Source organism: Aulonocara sp. 'chitande type north' Nkhata Bay, linkage group LG4, assembly GCF_057382095.1.
Source record: "Aulonocara sp. 'chitande type north' Nkhata Bay isolate Kocher_YH1m ecotype deep benthic linkage group LG4, A_spYH_male_GT1.1, whole genome shotgun sequence".
Lineage (NCBI taxonomy): Eukaryota > Metazoa > Chordata > Actinopteri > Cichliformes > Cichlidae > Aulonocara > Aulonocara sp. 'chitande type north' Nkhata Bay.
Window position 1 is genome coordinate 17,000,497 of NC_141347.1, and position 16,364 is coordinate 17,016,860.

Below are 16,364 nucleotides of genomic sequence, written 5' to 3' on the forward strand. Positions count from 1 at the left end.
GACCAATCAAGACTCCAGCACCATGTCTGAGGGAATCCTGCACAATGAATGGAGATTTCCCAGATTAGAGCACACCGCACCACGCAGTCAGTGTTAGCCAGGCTACGGCAACACCCACTCCTTTCACATTTCCTTCTCTCGCTCTCTCTCCTCGCCTTTCTCTTGTTTAGTCACTACATCCCTCATTCTGTCCTTTCTCCTGCTCTTTTTAAATACTTTCTCCTTCCAAACCAGTCCTCCAACACTTTCCTGCAGATACTTACCTCATCCTCCTACCTTGTTTTCGCTCCTCCACACGTCTTTCTACCATCTACACCCTGGCTCTGCAGCTTCTTTTTCGAGATACCAACTGATGATATTTTGTGAGGTGCAGCTATTTGGTGAGAACTCCCTTCACTCGGCAAGAGTTTGATTTCACGAGTTGTTGATGGTTATAACAGTAAAATACCCAAAAGCCGCAACTTTTGGCAAATCACATAAAGCCAAGCAATTTAACCATCAGTCTTTTCTCATATACTTTGCTCACTATTGCGTCCACCCATCAACAACAACATCTTTCCGTTCACTCTACATCCTGGCTTTCATTCATCAGTTTACTTCTCCATACCTTGTCAGCCATGATCATGGACGACCCTCCATGAATGCCCAAGATTGGTATGAGCGTCTGCGAGGAAATAAAATCCAAAATCTGGGCGATGGCCTCTTGGTCAGTGCCGTCCCCGAACACCACGCCGTGGATCTTGGTTCCTGACATCAGGTCACACATGTGGGTGATGATGCTTTTTGGATCAGTCTCATTGACCAGCAGTGTGACCACGTTGACATCGATGGGGTCTTCTTTGCTCCACAGCGCTCGGATGTCCCGGTCTGAGATGTAGCGCGTGCGTCCCAGGATCACTGCAATGTTCAGGACCGGCACTTTTTCTGAGCCACCAGTTCGCTGCTTTTGAGCCGCCACGGGATCGGCTTTCATGGTCAACGCCACCAGGAGAGCCAGGGAGAGCAGCGTGCTATTACTTCCGCCGTTACAGCTGCGATTGCTGCCCCTTCTACTCCTCCTCTTACTTCTTTTGCTGCTGAGGGACATACTGCCAAACCACTTCATCCCCTACATGAAAGGAAGTTGAGGGGTGAAAGAGACGGATGAAGACAGATCAAAGCGTGAATGAGATTGGAGAGAGAAAGAGGTGTGGAACGATGAGGGAGAGAAAAAGCACAGATAAGTTGTTAATGCACAGCTCTTAAACCCCACACGTTCAGGTAGGAACTTTCTTTTTCGTCTTCATTTCTCCTTAGTAACTTTGTTAAACACAAACCCTGCGAGGTGGGAGATGGCCTTGTGAGGAAGTTGTGGAGGGGTGAAAGAAAAAGAAGATGACTAACAAGTATAAACTTTATGGTCACGACTGCAAGAATCAGATGATTCAGGAGCAAGCTGTTCAGTATTCAGAAAAGGCAACAAGACATTTTTATAGTGTAATAAACCAACATTTGCCAATCGGCAAAGAACGCTACTCAGCTTACAGTACAAAAGGATTTCTATGACAATAATAGACAAACTGTCAGATAGATACTTTCAGCTATGCCATTATTTGCAGTGTTTTGCAGAGCAGACAAATAAAAATGTGTGCATGTACATGTGCGTAAGAGGCTGACGTAACAGTGGGCAGACTGAGGATCATTCAGTTCAACTTTATCTACCATAAAATATGAGAAGTGGCAGCCAAAAGTGCTCTTTGTCACATAAACATCATGGCTCGAGAACAAATGATAACAGTCTTCCATTTGGACTTCTTTTTACCAACATAGTCAATATAACTTTTAGTTCAGTGCTACTTAGATGGGAAACATTATAATTGCTAAACAAAAGTATCAATGTTTAGTCTTAGAGTTGACCGTTCTGGTCAATTGTGTTGTCAAGAGCTGACCAAATTTTTACTACGTGGACAATTTCTTGTGTAGAAAAGCACTACATCAATAGCCTTTTAGGATAAATTCAATACTTTTGGCAGCTAGAGGAACAGGCTATCACTCAGCAACCAGGTGTTGCCAAAATACTGGACCCACCTATGCTTACATTAGCTTAACTTGTGGTATAGCAGTTAACACATTTGCCTTATTCAGTAAAGATCTCTGGTTCATATCTGGGAGGACACTAATCCACCTAGTGTGACCCTAACTCCAGTCCCAAGCATGGATTAATGGGAGGGTCGTATCAAGATAGGCATTCGATGTAAAGTTTGTGCCAAATCAAGTGCTGGAAAATGAGACAGCAGCTGAAAGTACCTTCTGCTTACTTAGCTTTTTCTCACAGTGGGTTCCAGATTTACTGACATCATTACAAAGAAGCCAACAATGTTTCTGCAATTTGTTTTTACCTCAAATCATCCATCCATTTTCTTCTGCTTATCAAACCCAGCTATTATTTGGTGAGACGCTAGGTCCACCCTAGACGCCACCATGCCCAACACTACGTGATGCTGAAAAACTAGTTTGTGATTTTTTTACGTGGACTGCCATAATCCATTATAATCAGGTTGTTCTTAAATTACCATAAGAAGCCTTCACTGGATCCAAAATTCTACAGCGAAAGCAATAACTGGAACTAGAAAAAGTGAGCACATGTCTCCCATATTAGCTTCTCTTCACTGACTCCCTGTTTAATCCAAAATTGACTTTTCTAAATTTAAATCTCCTGTAAAACCAGCTCCCAGTTTGGATTCAAGACGCACACACTCTCTCTACTCTTAAGATTAGACTTAAAACGTTCCTCAGTTTGGCCTGGATCAGGTTACCCTGAACCATCTCTTAGTGCAATAGGCCTCGGCTCCTAAGAGGACATGACGCTCCATCCCTGCCCACATTGTTTTTTATCATTCCATTAATCCAACTGCTAAGCGCTCTTTTGAAATCCTATAGATCAATAAGCATTGAAACCTTATATCAAGTCAACTTTTTTGCATTACAAGTTTGATTAATTTTATGGTAAATATTAAAATATCTTATTTTAATAAACATACACAAACGTTTTGATGCATGCTCAATCATCCAGGTAGGTAAATCCCAAAAACTTTTTGGGCATTTTCTTTCTACTTCTTTCTAGAAGACACTGAAAAAAATCTATAAAAGTTAAACAGTGTATGAAACTATTGGGTGCAAAGGTCACACCCAGGTTTTCATTAAATGCCTCACTGAACCGACGCGCTTTTCCAAAATACTCAAGTTGTATGGAAACCCATCAAAAAACCTAATGTTGCTAACACAGATACACTCACAAAGAGATTAGTTTGTACCCCATAGGTAAATATGAAGCAAACTAAATAAAGCTAAGAAAAAAAAAGCAGACCAATACAAAAAGGCGAGTCTTGCAAATAGCATGGGACGCTACACAGCGCATGCCTCTGACGGAGGGGCAGAAGTACGGCGATCGAGGGCACCTCGCTGAAAACAAATGTTTGTGTGTGCCAACGTGACTAACAGGTTAGACGGTGATCACAGCTACTCTGCACAAATCGAACAGAAAAGCGAAGCGACATCATCGCTTCTACGCAACCCCTCCCCCGTGGAGAGAGCACTCACGGCCTACTTGAAAAGCCAGTGCTCAGCAAACATAAAACATCATCAGGCATTCTAAGACTTATGAGCAGGTGTGCTGAACAGTAGAGCGTGAGCGAGCTCAGAAAGGCATGAAACATATGGTCACATAATGCGTCCATGTGTATTGTTGACGATTTATGGATTCACTGACAGGCCCTTACGTTTTTGCATGGGTGCGGAGACCGCTGGTGCATAACTGATTCACAGGAGCTGTTGTTCAGCGTGCTGTTGTCAGAGGCAGCACAGCTTCGTGAGGTCACACTCTTACCATTAACATTAAAGACAAAATAGCATAGAAAGCAATCAACAGGGTGGCAAAAGCTTCCATGGACACCCTGGATACACCCTGGACAGGTCGCCAGTCTGTCGCAGGGTTAAGACACAGAGACAGACCACCATTCGCACCCACATTCACTCCTTTGGGCAATTGGGATTAATCAATTAACCTATCCCCACAAGCTAGATGTCTTTGCACGGTGGGAGGGAACCCATGCAAACACGGGGAGAACATGCAAACTCCACACAGAAGACCTGATGGTGGAATTGAACTCAGGACCTTCTTCCTGTGCAGCAACAGTGCTAACCACCGTACCACCATGCCACCGTGTTGCTCGATAGTCACAGTTTGATCCAATTAGCAAAAGCTTCTATTCCATCATTTAGTTGTTTGTTATTATTATTCATTTTTGCTCTCTTTTCTCCTTCCTCCGCTCGCCTGGTTCTGCCAGGGTTTCTTCCTGTTAAAGGGGAGTTTTTCCTTCCCACTGTCAATAAGTGCTTGCTCATAGAACTCATCTGATTATTGGATTTTTTCTGTTTTCTCTGTACTATTGTAGGGTCTTTATAATATAAAACACCATGAGGCAAGTGTTTTTGTGATTATTAAAAGTATTTCTTTCAATTCAGTATTGAATTGAACTGAACTGAATTTTGTTTGTGTAACATTACCTGTGGAGCAGATTACATATACAGTTTTTCAGAAGAGAACTTGAGCAGAATCTGTTAAAGAACAGCATTCCAGTCTTAAGTTTCACCATTTAGAGGCCTTATGAAGCCCACACAGTCTGGAAAGTCTCCACGGAGCTTTGGTGGACATGCTCTTAACTAAAACAACACTGTTCTATAAATGTGCACTGTGCAGGCATGAATATTAGTATTTGTTTGTTAGTATTTGTTTCTCGTGTTCTCTTTAGATGATGCACACACACATAAAACAAAACAGATAGCAAGCTGTTAGACAATTTCATGAGATGCAGCATCTGTCGTGGAAAATGATTTAGGGAAAGTGCGCACACGCAGCCTTTGCTCTGAGTAGCCACAGCGACGGGACTCAGCACAAACCAGTTTCATAAAAAAGGGTCAAAATGGCACCAATTCGGTGTAATATGGTATTTATAGAAACAGGCGAGTCGAGGATGACAAGATTATGTTTCAGTTCCAATTGGTGCCGTGGAAATCTGACAAACAAAAGAGTGTTGTGGTCTTTTTGGTTTTTTCGTTTCCTTGTCACAACTCTGCAGCAGTACAGGGATATTTTGGGGCGATGAGAAAAGCAGTAGAGGATAAAAAAAATAGAGGAAGTAAAGCAAGGCAGGCAGAAAAAAAGTGGTATAATAAAAGAGGGCGAGAAATACAGAAAGAAAGGGAGAGAGAGAGAGAGCACCCCCAGCCAAATCGTATTGGGCAGTTTGTCGTCACACAAAGGCTACCGTTTCTTGGCACCACAACCGTAAATGATGTTTGGCAGGCGCATCCATACTACTGGCTAGTGTTCACACATGCACACATACACACACACAGACTGCTATTTCCTCACGAGCATGAGGCACAAAACAGATCCTCCCTGTGCGTGCGCGCATTCATTTCAATTCTTCACTCTTGGTGATTCGTCAATAAGAAAGTGAGGCACTTTTATAGGTATCATTTCATTTCTTGTTCTACATATTCAATCACAGAACGCTCTCCACGCAGACACTTCGGCAATAAAAAATCTCTCTCGCTAAGCCACGGCCGCAATTCCCTCGTGCTTCACGGTCACAAACCCCACATTTCCGATCCGCACGCAACTAGGTTTCACATGCATCAATAATTCAAGCTGCATTATCTTTATGTAACGGTTAATATAATTGCATGTGCCGCCGTGGCCACATTTGTTCTTTCTGCTATCTTCTACGTGGTATAAAAATTAGATTAACTCTATGATTTATTTACACGGTCAGAGTGGTTGATACTGAGGGTGATAAGTGTGATTCTTGCTATGCCACAACCCAGGGCATGGATGTGTGGGTATGTATGCGTTACAAGAGTGTCCCAAATACTGCATGCTTTTCATTCCATCCCTCACTAGCTCATCTGTGACTTCGTTCATCACTTCATACCTTCACTTATCATCTGTCCTCACTTTCATCTTTCATACTGCATCTTTATGCCATCTCGACCATTTGCTACCAAACTGAGCTAACTTGAGGCACTGTGTGTATTCTCAAAACCATTATTCTCCATTTGTCATTTTTCTTTAGAGTCTGACCGATATATGAGGGTGGATATATGAGCCGATATTAGCAGTTTGTTGAAATATGGTATCTGCATTTCTAAGGCAAAAATGTTTGAGTATGTCCACCAGAGGGAACTACGAGATTCTCTCTCTTGGCGCATGTTGTTGGAACACCACAACCGCAACAAGCAGAGTGAGAAAGAGCATAAACAAACAATCCACGACTTTGCTGTCATATTACCTTTTTATGGCCTCACAAATAAATGCACTTAAATGTTAGAGAAATCAGTTTGGGTGTCTCAAGGAAAAAAATATTGTATCAGTATTGGTTTTCCTTTTCCTTTTTGTTTCCCAGCACATATTCTCCACTTTCCTCTGTCAAGATCTGAAACTAAACAATTTATTCATGTTTTGGTGCAACATATTTTATACTCATAGTCGACCCTATGGTACAGTCGCTGGAACAGGCTCCAGCCCCCCAAAGACACTGAATTGGATAAGCAGAAGCAAATGGACGGATGCATATTTTACAGTCCAGACTAGCCTTTTGGGGGGTAGGCTTTGCTTATTTCAGCAAGATAATGCAACACAATTTACAATTTTGCAGGTATTGCTCCATAGAGGTTTCACAGTGAAAGTCTGGGTGCTAAGATGGCCTACCCTGCTGGAATCAAACAAAGAGGAACTTTCATTTGTTGCAGTATAAGACACTTAACACATATTTGCTGTCAAAGCAGTTTTTAATGAGGGGAAAGCTGTTTCTTTGCACCAGAATCTAACCATTTTACAATGCTACAGCTTATTTATTGGCTTTTTAAACTCAGTAAATAACATGGTTGCATTTGGATGTCCCCCCCCTTCTGTATTGTTTCTCTTCCTGCCCCCACCCCATACTTGTAACACTGTGCCCAATTACACAAAGAATAATTCAACAATAGCTAAATACTAAAATAATTCTGCTTCGTTTTCCCTTTCTCTCCCCCTGCACAATTTTTCTCCTATTATTTTGCAACTAATTTCATTCATTCCCCAGGTTCTCTATCCCTCTGTCCTTTTCTATTTCAAGAGTTTCATTCTAAAATGAGATTCTTCCATTTGAAAAAAACAGACACCAGGAGAAGGAAACTGTATGAATACCAATGTGCTGCTGAACTTATAGGTCTACTTTCCTTTGCATACGAACTAAGCATGCGAAGGAAGATTGGATACTATTTTTTCCAAAAATAAGACTGTAGTAAAGCTATTTTTCTTTCACCGGCCAATGGATTTCACCTTCTGTCATCTAACACCCGTATCAAAAAGAAGCCTCTGCTAAACACACAAAGAGTTTTAAATTCTCATGTTTATAAGAACTAATAATTAGCATGAGTGTGTAAGGAGAGGAGTCAAAAATGTGCTACCTTAAGAGACCAAGGGCCAACCTTCCAATTTGGAAACTGAAGCCAACAAAGGAATCCCCAAATTGTATTAACTCTAGTGACCGCTTCAGAAGTGAATTGTTCTCCACAGATGCACAGATGTTAAAATGCCAAACTTTATAGCATTAAAAAGCATGTTTACAGCCTGGTACAATTAACCATTTTGGTCCCCATTGTCAGTGTACCAAGGCAGTGATGTAGTGGTTAGCACTCCTGCCTTATAGTAAAGTGCTTTGGATTTAAAAAATCCAGCCTGGGTCCTTTCTGCATGACAGACTGGATGTACCTTATGACATCTGGGAAAGGCCCCAGCCTCACAACCCTAAATTAGTCATAACAACTCCGTGGGGGAGGGGGGGTCATTTATTGTTATTATTTGCAGGAGTAAGGGGCATGACCGCTTTGATCAACAGGTGTCTCAACAGAGGCACCTGAAGCCTGACTTTGAATAATCAGAGTCACTGAACAGGACCTCTCCGCTGTGTCTCTGCTGTTGATTCCCTTTTGACTGTTTTTCGTGGAAATATCTGTGCTACATTAGCATTAGCATTATCTGATAGCTTAGCACCCCACCCTCTTATCTACATATAGTCACTTCAGGCTCCAACAAAACAAGCGGCTCCTTTAAATTGCAGAAGCTGAAAAAGTCACGGTGGTTACATATAAGGTCTACATTGTTTTTTAAAAATGCTCATTAAAATGCTGCTAAACCCAGTTCACCAAAACCTGTGGAAGTATAGTGTTTGCAAATTAGCTGACAAGATTTCAGTTTACACTGCCAAATCAGTTCTCTCTCGATGGAGACTAACAGTTGTATAATATCTTTAATGATTCTGGGGGCTGCTCTAATACCTGCCAAATAACCATAACAATGTAATCAGGGCCAATTTTTTGTTTGAGCTGAGGCGCGGCAAATTAGCTGACAAGCTTGCTGACATAATGTGCCTTTTGTTAGACACAGTTCCTCAAACTTTGCTACACAATTCCCCATATTCCCCTCATATTCCTCTCCTTTGTCACCTCATTCCTCTGTCCATTTTTTTTCCAGTCATTCTCTCATCCAGTCTCTCTCAGGCCCCAGCCATCTGCTCTGTGTGCCCTGACATGTGCATGAGCGCCCGTGAGAAGCCCAGTGGAAGTAATCGTCTGTTACCACTCAGGCTTCACCGTGTTGTGTGCCCACTGCGCATACCTCTTTAGCTCCCTGCAAACCCACTGAGTGTATGGGCACAAGAGAGGTAGAGAGAGAGAGACAAAGGAAGACATGAGATTGCTTGTGTTCTCTCTTATAATGGATGTGAACACAATTGTGCGCTCTCTCTGCTTCTTTGTTCTCCATCCATGCACCTGATGCCCCAATATACACCTAGCCGCCCCCCTGTCCCCCTCATTATACCAGAATTCACATTATAGTTTGACACCTCACTCATTTACTTTTGGCTCTTTTAGTGCTAATTGCATCAGTCACTTTCTGCTTCCTGCTCTGGAGCCTGTAGTAATCCCATGTTAGTGCAGCGTCTCTCTTTCTCACTTGCAATTTCAACGTGCTGTGATCGGCACGATGGGTAAAACATCTGCAGAAGAATGCTATTTAGATCCATGAGTAGGTTCACGTGCTACTTGATCTTGCCTTGTGGCATCACAAAGAGATCCAGATCTCGTGGTGTTTCTGGTTTCGCCCAATAAGTAAGCAATCTTTTCTCCTAAACCATCCCCGAAGGCCAGAGTCAGAGGTGATTTCAGGTGTTATTCACCCGTGAAAAGCACTGATGAATCCGAAGCACACGGACACTGCTGTGCAGGAGAAATCTGCTCTGTGCTCGACTTTAAAGTTGTCAGAGGGTATCCTCTAACTGAATCACTCTCTTGCTGTCTTCTGCTAATTCCGTCTTCATCTATATGTAAATAAAGGGCCATTAAAAATCAATCACCGCTATCTCCCTGTCTCTCTCCCTCAAACACATAGAGAAGATCTCGCTCTCCCGCTCTTTTATCTTCTCAGACTCCCCATTTTCTCTTGACTCCCTTCTCCCCTGTGTCTGCTGTTGCTCCTGTTTGGCATGCAACAATACTTTGAAGCTGTTTGGGCACACACATGCAAGCAAACGTTCACGTTTTTCACTCCTGCACGAGAGGGGAAAACCCTTCAACCGTGCACTGTAAGGCCTGACTCTACCTGGATGGAAGTAGTGGGTTTTAATACATTTGATCCTTTTGATGTCATGAAAAAAAAACTGGCTTGTCCTTCCATGGGCAGCAGCCTCTGGATGCAGGGAGAGAGAGGGAAAGAGAGAGAGAGCTTTTCCGTGATAGAACTGCGCTTTAACAACGTGACTGAGGGAGCAGGAGGAAGAGAGAGAATGTGTGTGCGTTGGTGCTGGGAAGGGGTAGATGTAAATTCATTTGGATCTCCCCGTTTGGTTCAGTGAAGCCAATACAATACAAGTGCGACCCCTACTGGTGAAAGCGAAAGTGGGCCTGAATCCCCCACTCTTGGCTGAGACGCTCCTCGCACAGTGAAAGAGCTTTCTTTTCTCTCTTTTTTGAGCTCGTTCTCACTTCGTGTCACAGTTTAAGGTTGGAACAGGCACGATGTGCATCTCCCTTCTTTAAATTACAACTTTAAAAAGAAATTAACTACAGGCCTCCTTGATGTATGATGACTGTTCATCCTGATGCGGGATGAGAGGAGCTAGAAGTTGTGCCAACAATTGGGATGACTAAAAGAAAAAAAAAAAACGTGTTGTCCAACCTCTGAATAAAATAATACTCATCGCTCAATCATCCATCTTTGTTTTTATCGGCTAAAACACGCTCGGTTTCTTGTGTCGGTGGTTATACTTTGAGAAACTGGAGAAGAGGAGTGCACGAGCCCCCAAAGATCAGCCGAAGAAGCTGTTTTTTTTTTCTCTCTTTTTTTCCTCATAGCCGAGCTGACAGATTATAGCTCTAGGTGTGCCAATGAATTTAAGTTAAGGGAATAAACTGGTGTGTGTGTGTGTGTGTGTGTGTGTGTGTGTGTGTGTGTGTGTGTGTGTGTGTGTGTGTGTGTGTGTGTGTGTGTGCGTTTCTGTGTGTGTTGCGTGAAGCCGCCTGCGCTCCGCTCACTGCGCCAGTGTAAATTAATAGGAAATTATAGCGCTTGACGCGAGAGGCTGGACTGCAGAGTTTGCTTTTTTGTTTGCGTACCGACTCCCTTTAATCGTCTTCATCCACGTTGATCTTGTTTTATTATTATTCTAATTATTATTTAGAGCGCCGTGTCCCTGCGGTGTGGTGCCGCACTTTTTGGATGAGGGACGCTTGTGGGTAAAACAAAAAGGCGCCAGTGGCACGCGCCGATCAAGGGAGATGGGGTGGGTGGGGGGTTATGATCATCAAAACCCATTTTCGGAGAGCAATAAGAGATACGGCAAAGTACTTACAGCATCTCCCTTCCACAGAGCTCCAAAACAGTGGTGCGAGATGGCATTGCAACAGTCCCCTCTATCCTCCGAGAAACCATGTAGCCACTGATGGTCTCACAAACACTGCACAACAGGAGAGCGAGGGGGGGTGAACAAAAAATCAACGACTCTCTCGCAATGAATTATTCCAGCGTGTCCAACAAAAAAGAAAAGAAAAGAAAAAGAAAGAAAAAGAAAAGAATGAATGAAATCCCCCGTTTTAGCACTTCACAAGCGCGCCGCTCGGAATAAAAAACATTGTAATCCAATCTTCATTGTGTGTGCGCCTGTGCTGCTGATTCTCCACTGCAATCTCCACTGGCCCCGCGCATTGTGGGGGGGTGGGGGGTGGGGGGGGTTCAACCTGCCTCGGTGCGATTGGAGCTCCCCGTATCCCGTTATTCCTGTCCCGGGAGGAGAGGAGCGCATAGGGGGAAGATGCAGACGCCGGACGCGCACATAGACGCACACGCACATTGACCAGTACAGCAGAGGCTCCGGCAGCCTGCGAGCCGTGCATGGGACCCTCTCCCAACGATTCTTGTCGTTCACGCGTACGCGCGCGCGAGCATGTGTGTGTGTGTGAGAGAGAGAGAGAGAGAGAGAGGGGGGGGAGAGAGAGAGAGCGTGCTGGCGTTTAGTCAGCGTGTGTGCCTGCGCGCTTCTGCAGAGGCAGGGGCAGCTGGATAGATGGACGGACTGGCGGTCCGTCGGTCTGTCGCTCTCCCTCTCTCTCCCCTGCTCTCTGCGCTAAAGCTCCATCAGGCAGCGGCTCAGTCAAAAAAAAAAAAAAACCCACACAGTTGGGCTATATCACAAATGAGCGAGAGAGCACATTTTACCCTCCACTCCCGAAACGTTACACCATTTCAATTCTTATTTTTGTCAAGACTAATCTTCTTTTTGACAGCAGCGGCCCCCTCCATTCATTTTTTCCCCCAACACAATCAATCCTTCCGGAAAACTACAGTAGAGCACACCATAGGTCCTACAGTGAAAAAGAAAAATATAATGTTAATATAATGTTATTATTGTACAATAAACTACATGGAGTGGATTTTTTCGCTTTTCTTGCTTTTTAATGCAGACAAAAACAAAAGGCTTGGCCTGAAATCTTCGCTGGTGATCTTTTACTGAACATGAATTATTTTTGCACTAATTAACCTACCTAGGTATGATGCCTTGGTTCTTGCTGATGTTCTCATTGGCTCATTGCTCAGATTAGAGCCCACCTGCTGGTTTCTTGTAGTGCTGTGCCATACTACAAATTTTAGCATCCATCCAATACCAACTAAATAGAGTCCCAGTGTTATATATACCACTATTGATACTTTTAACCTGTAAAGGCAACTTACTAGGGAAGAGCAGTGTGTTATGATTTATGAGCTAAATCATCACCGTTTGAAAATTCTGAACACATTTTAATGACCACTAAATCACTGTGATTTTTAGTTTCCGTAATACTTAGTTAATACAATAAAATACAACTTTCAGCTTTTCATATATTTTGAAACTGGGTGTTTTGGAGACATACAATGTAAATGTGCCTGTCTTGAAAGCACTGTGGGTCAGCTTCTGTTGTTTAAATGCACTATAAATAAATTAATAAATAAAATAAATGTGACAGTCAACACAAACGGGTTATCCTCTAAGATCTACATATTGAACTTAGAAACAAGGATAGAAACAAGATATCGACCCTATCACGCGATCCAATACTAATACCAGCGTTCGTAGTGATACTATCAATATTTGGACTGATCTGCGTTTAACAAAGTCACTGATGTTGTGTAGTAGCTTAACTAGGACTGTTTCTGACTTGGAAACAAGGGTCACAAACCTTTGGTGTAAGTCTTCATCAGTTCTCTCATTTCAAACTTTAAACCAAACTGAGCATTGTTAAAATACCACAGTCTAGCTGCGTATTGTTGTTCACCATGTCAGTCCTTCGGTGGAAACGGTGCACCTATCTTCTGATACTTCCTTGCAGCAGAATAAAACACCATGTCACAGAGCTCAAACCTTTTCAAACTGGTTTACAGTCACCAGATTTCAATCCAGTAGAGCACCTTTTTGGATGTGGCGGAACAGAAGATTTTCCCCATGGATGAGCAGCCGACAAATCTGCAGCAACTGTGTGATGCTGTCATGCCAAATATCGACCAAATTCCCTGAGAAATGTTTCCAGCACCTTGTTGAATATGTGCCACGAAGAATTAATGCAGTTCTGAAGGCAAAGGGTGGTCCAATGTGGTACTTGCAAGGTGTGCTTAATAAAGTCTTTGAAGAGTGTAGTGAGATTATCAGCACTTAATTATAGCTATAATTATATTACAACTAGGTTTATAGTACCAGTAAGATACCAATAAATGAAAGCAATTGGGAGTACTTAGGGGCAACAGATAAAAATATGCAGGAACAACCAGTGATGACCGCTTATTAAAATATACAAAGTCAATGATATCAGCAACAAACACAAGTCCTCGAGCATAATTTGGATTTCCTCAGTCTTTCAAATGGACCTTGTGATTATACTTTGGTAAAAAATAAAATAAAATAAAAATCTTCTAAGCTCAAAATACTGAAGCAATGATGTATCTCACATTGGTAAAAAGAGAAGCAAGTGGGAGGCACGCAAAGTCTAAAGCAAACAACTTCACAGTGAGTGGAAAACATGCTCAAAGCTCGGATAAAAACACAGGTTGGTTCAGGATAAAACCCCTGTTGAGCATACATTATTAAAGCAGTTTTCTTCCCTCCAGTTGAGTCCCAGAGACTTGGAGAATCAGTGCTAAGGTACATTTAAGCTGTTGGCAGCACGTTACAGTTTTTCCACCCATCTGTACATTCCCTCGCCGCAGGAATAAAAATAAAACCAATTTTTGTAGCATGACCTCCTATTTATTATCGACGATACCAGATCTTTGAAGTGTACTAGTTTATACACTCGTGACTGCCTCATCAGATAATCAACTTTATCCTCTTTCAGAATTGATTTGACACATAAATGGAGATCCAATAGCCTACATCTGACAAGTGACCTGTTCGTAATTTACAGTTATTTGCTGAGGGCGATACACAATGTAGACTTTGTCAGTCCAATGGACAGTAGAATATATAAGAACACATGGATAACCAGGGTTTCTGTTTAGTTTAATTAAATTTTAAATTTAATTCACTTTCAATATTTTCTTTTTTTAACACAGTAAGGGATGTTCAACATTGCATTTCTAAAAAAAAAAAATACTAGTTATCTTTAGAAAGTAATTATTAGTAATTACACTGAACAAAAATATAAACGCAACACTTTTGTTTTTGCTCCCATTCCCCATGGGATGGACGTAGAGACCTAAAATTCATTCCAGATACACAATATAACCATCCCTCCCAAACAGTGGTCACAAATCAGTCCAAATGTGTGGTAGTGGGCACATCTGCTATATTGAGATAATCCATCCCACCTCACAGGTGTGCCACATCAGGATGCTGATCTGACATCATGAGTAGTGCACAGGTGTACCTCAGACTGTCCACAACAAAAGGCCACCCTGGAATGTGCAGTTTTTTGCGCTATTGGGGGTCTGGGGACCCAGAACCGGTCAGTATCTGGTGTGACCACCATTTGCCTCATGCAGTGCAACACATCGTCGCATGGAGTCTATCAGATTGTCAATTGTGGCCTGTGGAATGTTGGTCCACTCCACTTCAATGGCTGTGCGAGGTTGTTGGATATTCGTGGGAACTGGTACACGCTGTCGTATACGCCGGTCAAGCACATCCCGAACATGCTCAATGGGTGACATGTCCGGTGAGTATGCTGGCCATGCAAGAACTGGGACATTCTCAGCTGCCATCTGCCCTGAACAATGTGAACCATGATTCATCCGTGAAGCGCACACCTCTCCAACGTGCCAGACGCCATCGAATGTGAGCATTTTCCCACACAAGTCTGTTACGGCGACGAGCTGGAGTCAGGTCAAGACCCCGATGAGGACGACGGGCATGCAGTTGAGCGTCCCTGAGACGGTTTCTGACAGTTTGTGCAGAAATTGTTTGGTTGTGCAAACCAATTGTTCCAGCAGCTGTCTGGGTGGCTGGTCTCAGACGATCTTGGAGGTGAACCTGCTGGATGTGGAGGTCCTGGGCTGGTGTGGTTACACGAGGTCTGCGGTTGTGAGGCCGGTTGGATGTGCTGCCATATTCTCTGAAACGCCTGTGGAGACGGCTTATGGTTGAGAAATGAACATTCAATGCACGGGCGACAGATCTGGTTGACATTCCTGCTGTCAGCATGCCAATTGCACGCTCCCTCATTGCTTGTGGCATCTGTGGCATTTTGCTGTGAGACAAAACTGCACATTCCAGGGTGGCCTTTTGTTGTGGGCAGTCTGAGGTACACCTGTGCACTACTCATGATGTCAGATCAGCATCCTGATGTGGCACACCTGTGAGGTGGGATGGATTATCTCAATATAGCAGATGTGCCCACTACCACACATTTGGACTGATTTGTGACCACTGTTTGGGAGGGATGGTTATATTGTGTATCTGGAATGAATTTTAGGTCTCTACGTCCATCCCATGGGGAATGGGAGCAAAAACAAAAGTGTTGCGTTTATATTTTTGTTCAGTGTATTTTGACCGGGGTCAATATTATTACCCCCCTGAAAAATTGACCTTTATATTGAGCCATAGCACAAACCACTGCTGTGAAATGATGGGCTTTGCCTTTGTAATGCTCAGTGCTTGTAAAATCAAGTTAAAACTGTGGGTTATGTTTCAATTTACACACAATATAAAATCTTCAGCAAGGGTTTGAGCTGTCGCTCGAGAAAGCATCGTGCCAAAAACAAAAGAACCAGTTTAGACCTGTTGATGCTCACAGAGCAGTAGATGGATATACAAAGCTATCACAGTGCCGAAAACTAGAGTGAGAAGGATTATCAAGAAATTCAAAGAGAGCCATGCAACACCGAACATGCCTGGCAGAGGTAAGAAGCAAAAAATTTCAAAGACTCTGCAAAGAACAACTGCTGAGACATTAATGAATGACTTAGCCAAGTCAGGAATTTTGGTCTTAAAGAAGTCAGTAGAACCATTCACAGGAATGGACTGTAGGGTTGTGGACCAAGAAAAACTCTACTTCTGCAAAAGAGACGCCTTAAAGCCAAACTGAAGTATTCTAGGAACATACTGGAGAAAGATTATGCATGCTGGAAGCACATGTTTTGGTCAGACGACACAAAACTAGAACTTTTTGTCCACAGAGATGCTGCTTATGTTTGGAGAAAGAAGGGAGAGACGTACAACTCAAAAAACACTGTCCCCACAATGAAACACGGTGGCTGGCATATTATGCTGTGGGGGTGCTTCAGTGCATCTGGAACTGGGAATTTCGTCAGGAATCAT

At 43.0% G+C, this 16,364-nt stretch overlaps 1 protein-coding gene across 1 annotated transcript in view; it reads right to left on the reverse strand.

Moving 5' to 3' along the window:
• grin2aa (glutamate receptor, ionotropic, N-methyl D-aspartate 2A, a) overlaps positions 1-11,551 on the reverse strand; it is a 181,450-nt gene extending 169,899 nt beyond the window's left edge. Inside the window, exons 1-2 of the mRNA XM_086288761.1 lie at positions 10,935-11,551; positions 608-1,108 (exon numbers count right to left, since the gene is read on the reverse strand). Coding sequence (XP_086144887.1) covers positions 608-1,105 — 498 coding nt within the window. The 5' untranslated portion in view covers positions 1,106-1,108; positions 10,935-11,551. The remainder of the gene's footprint in view (positions 1-607; positions 1,109-10,934) is intronic.
• Positions 11,552-16,364: the final 4,813 nt, after the last annotated feature.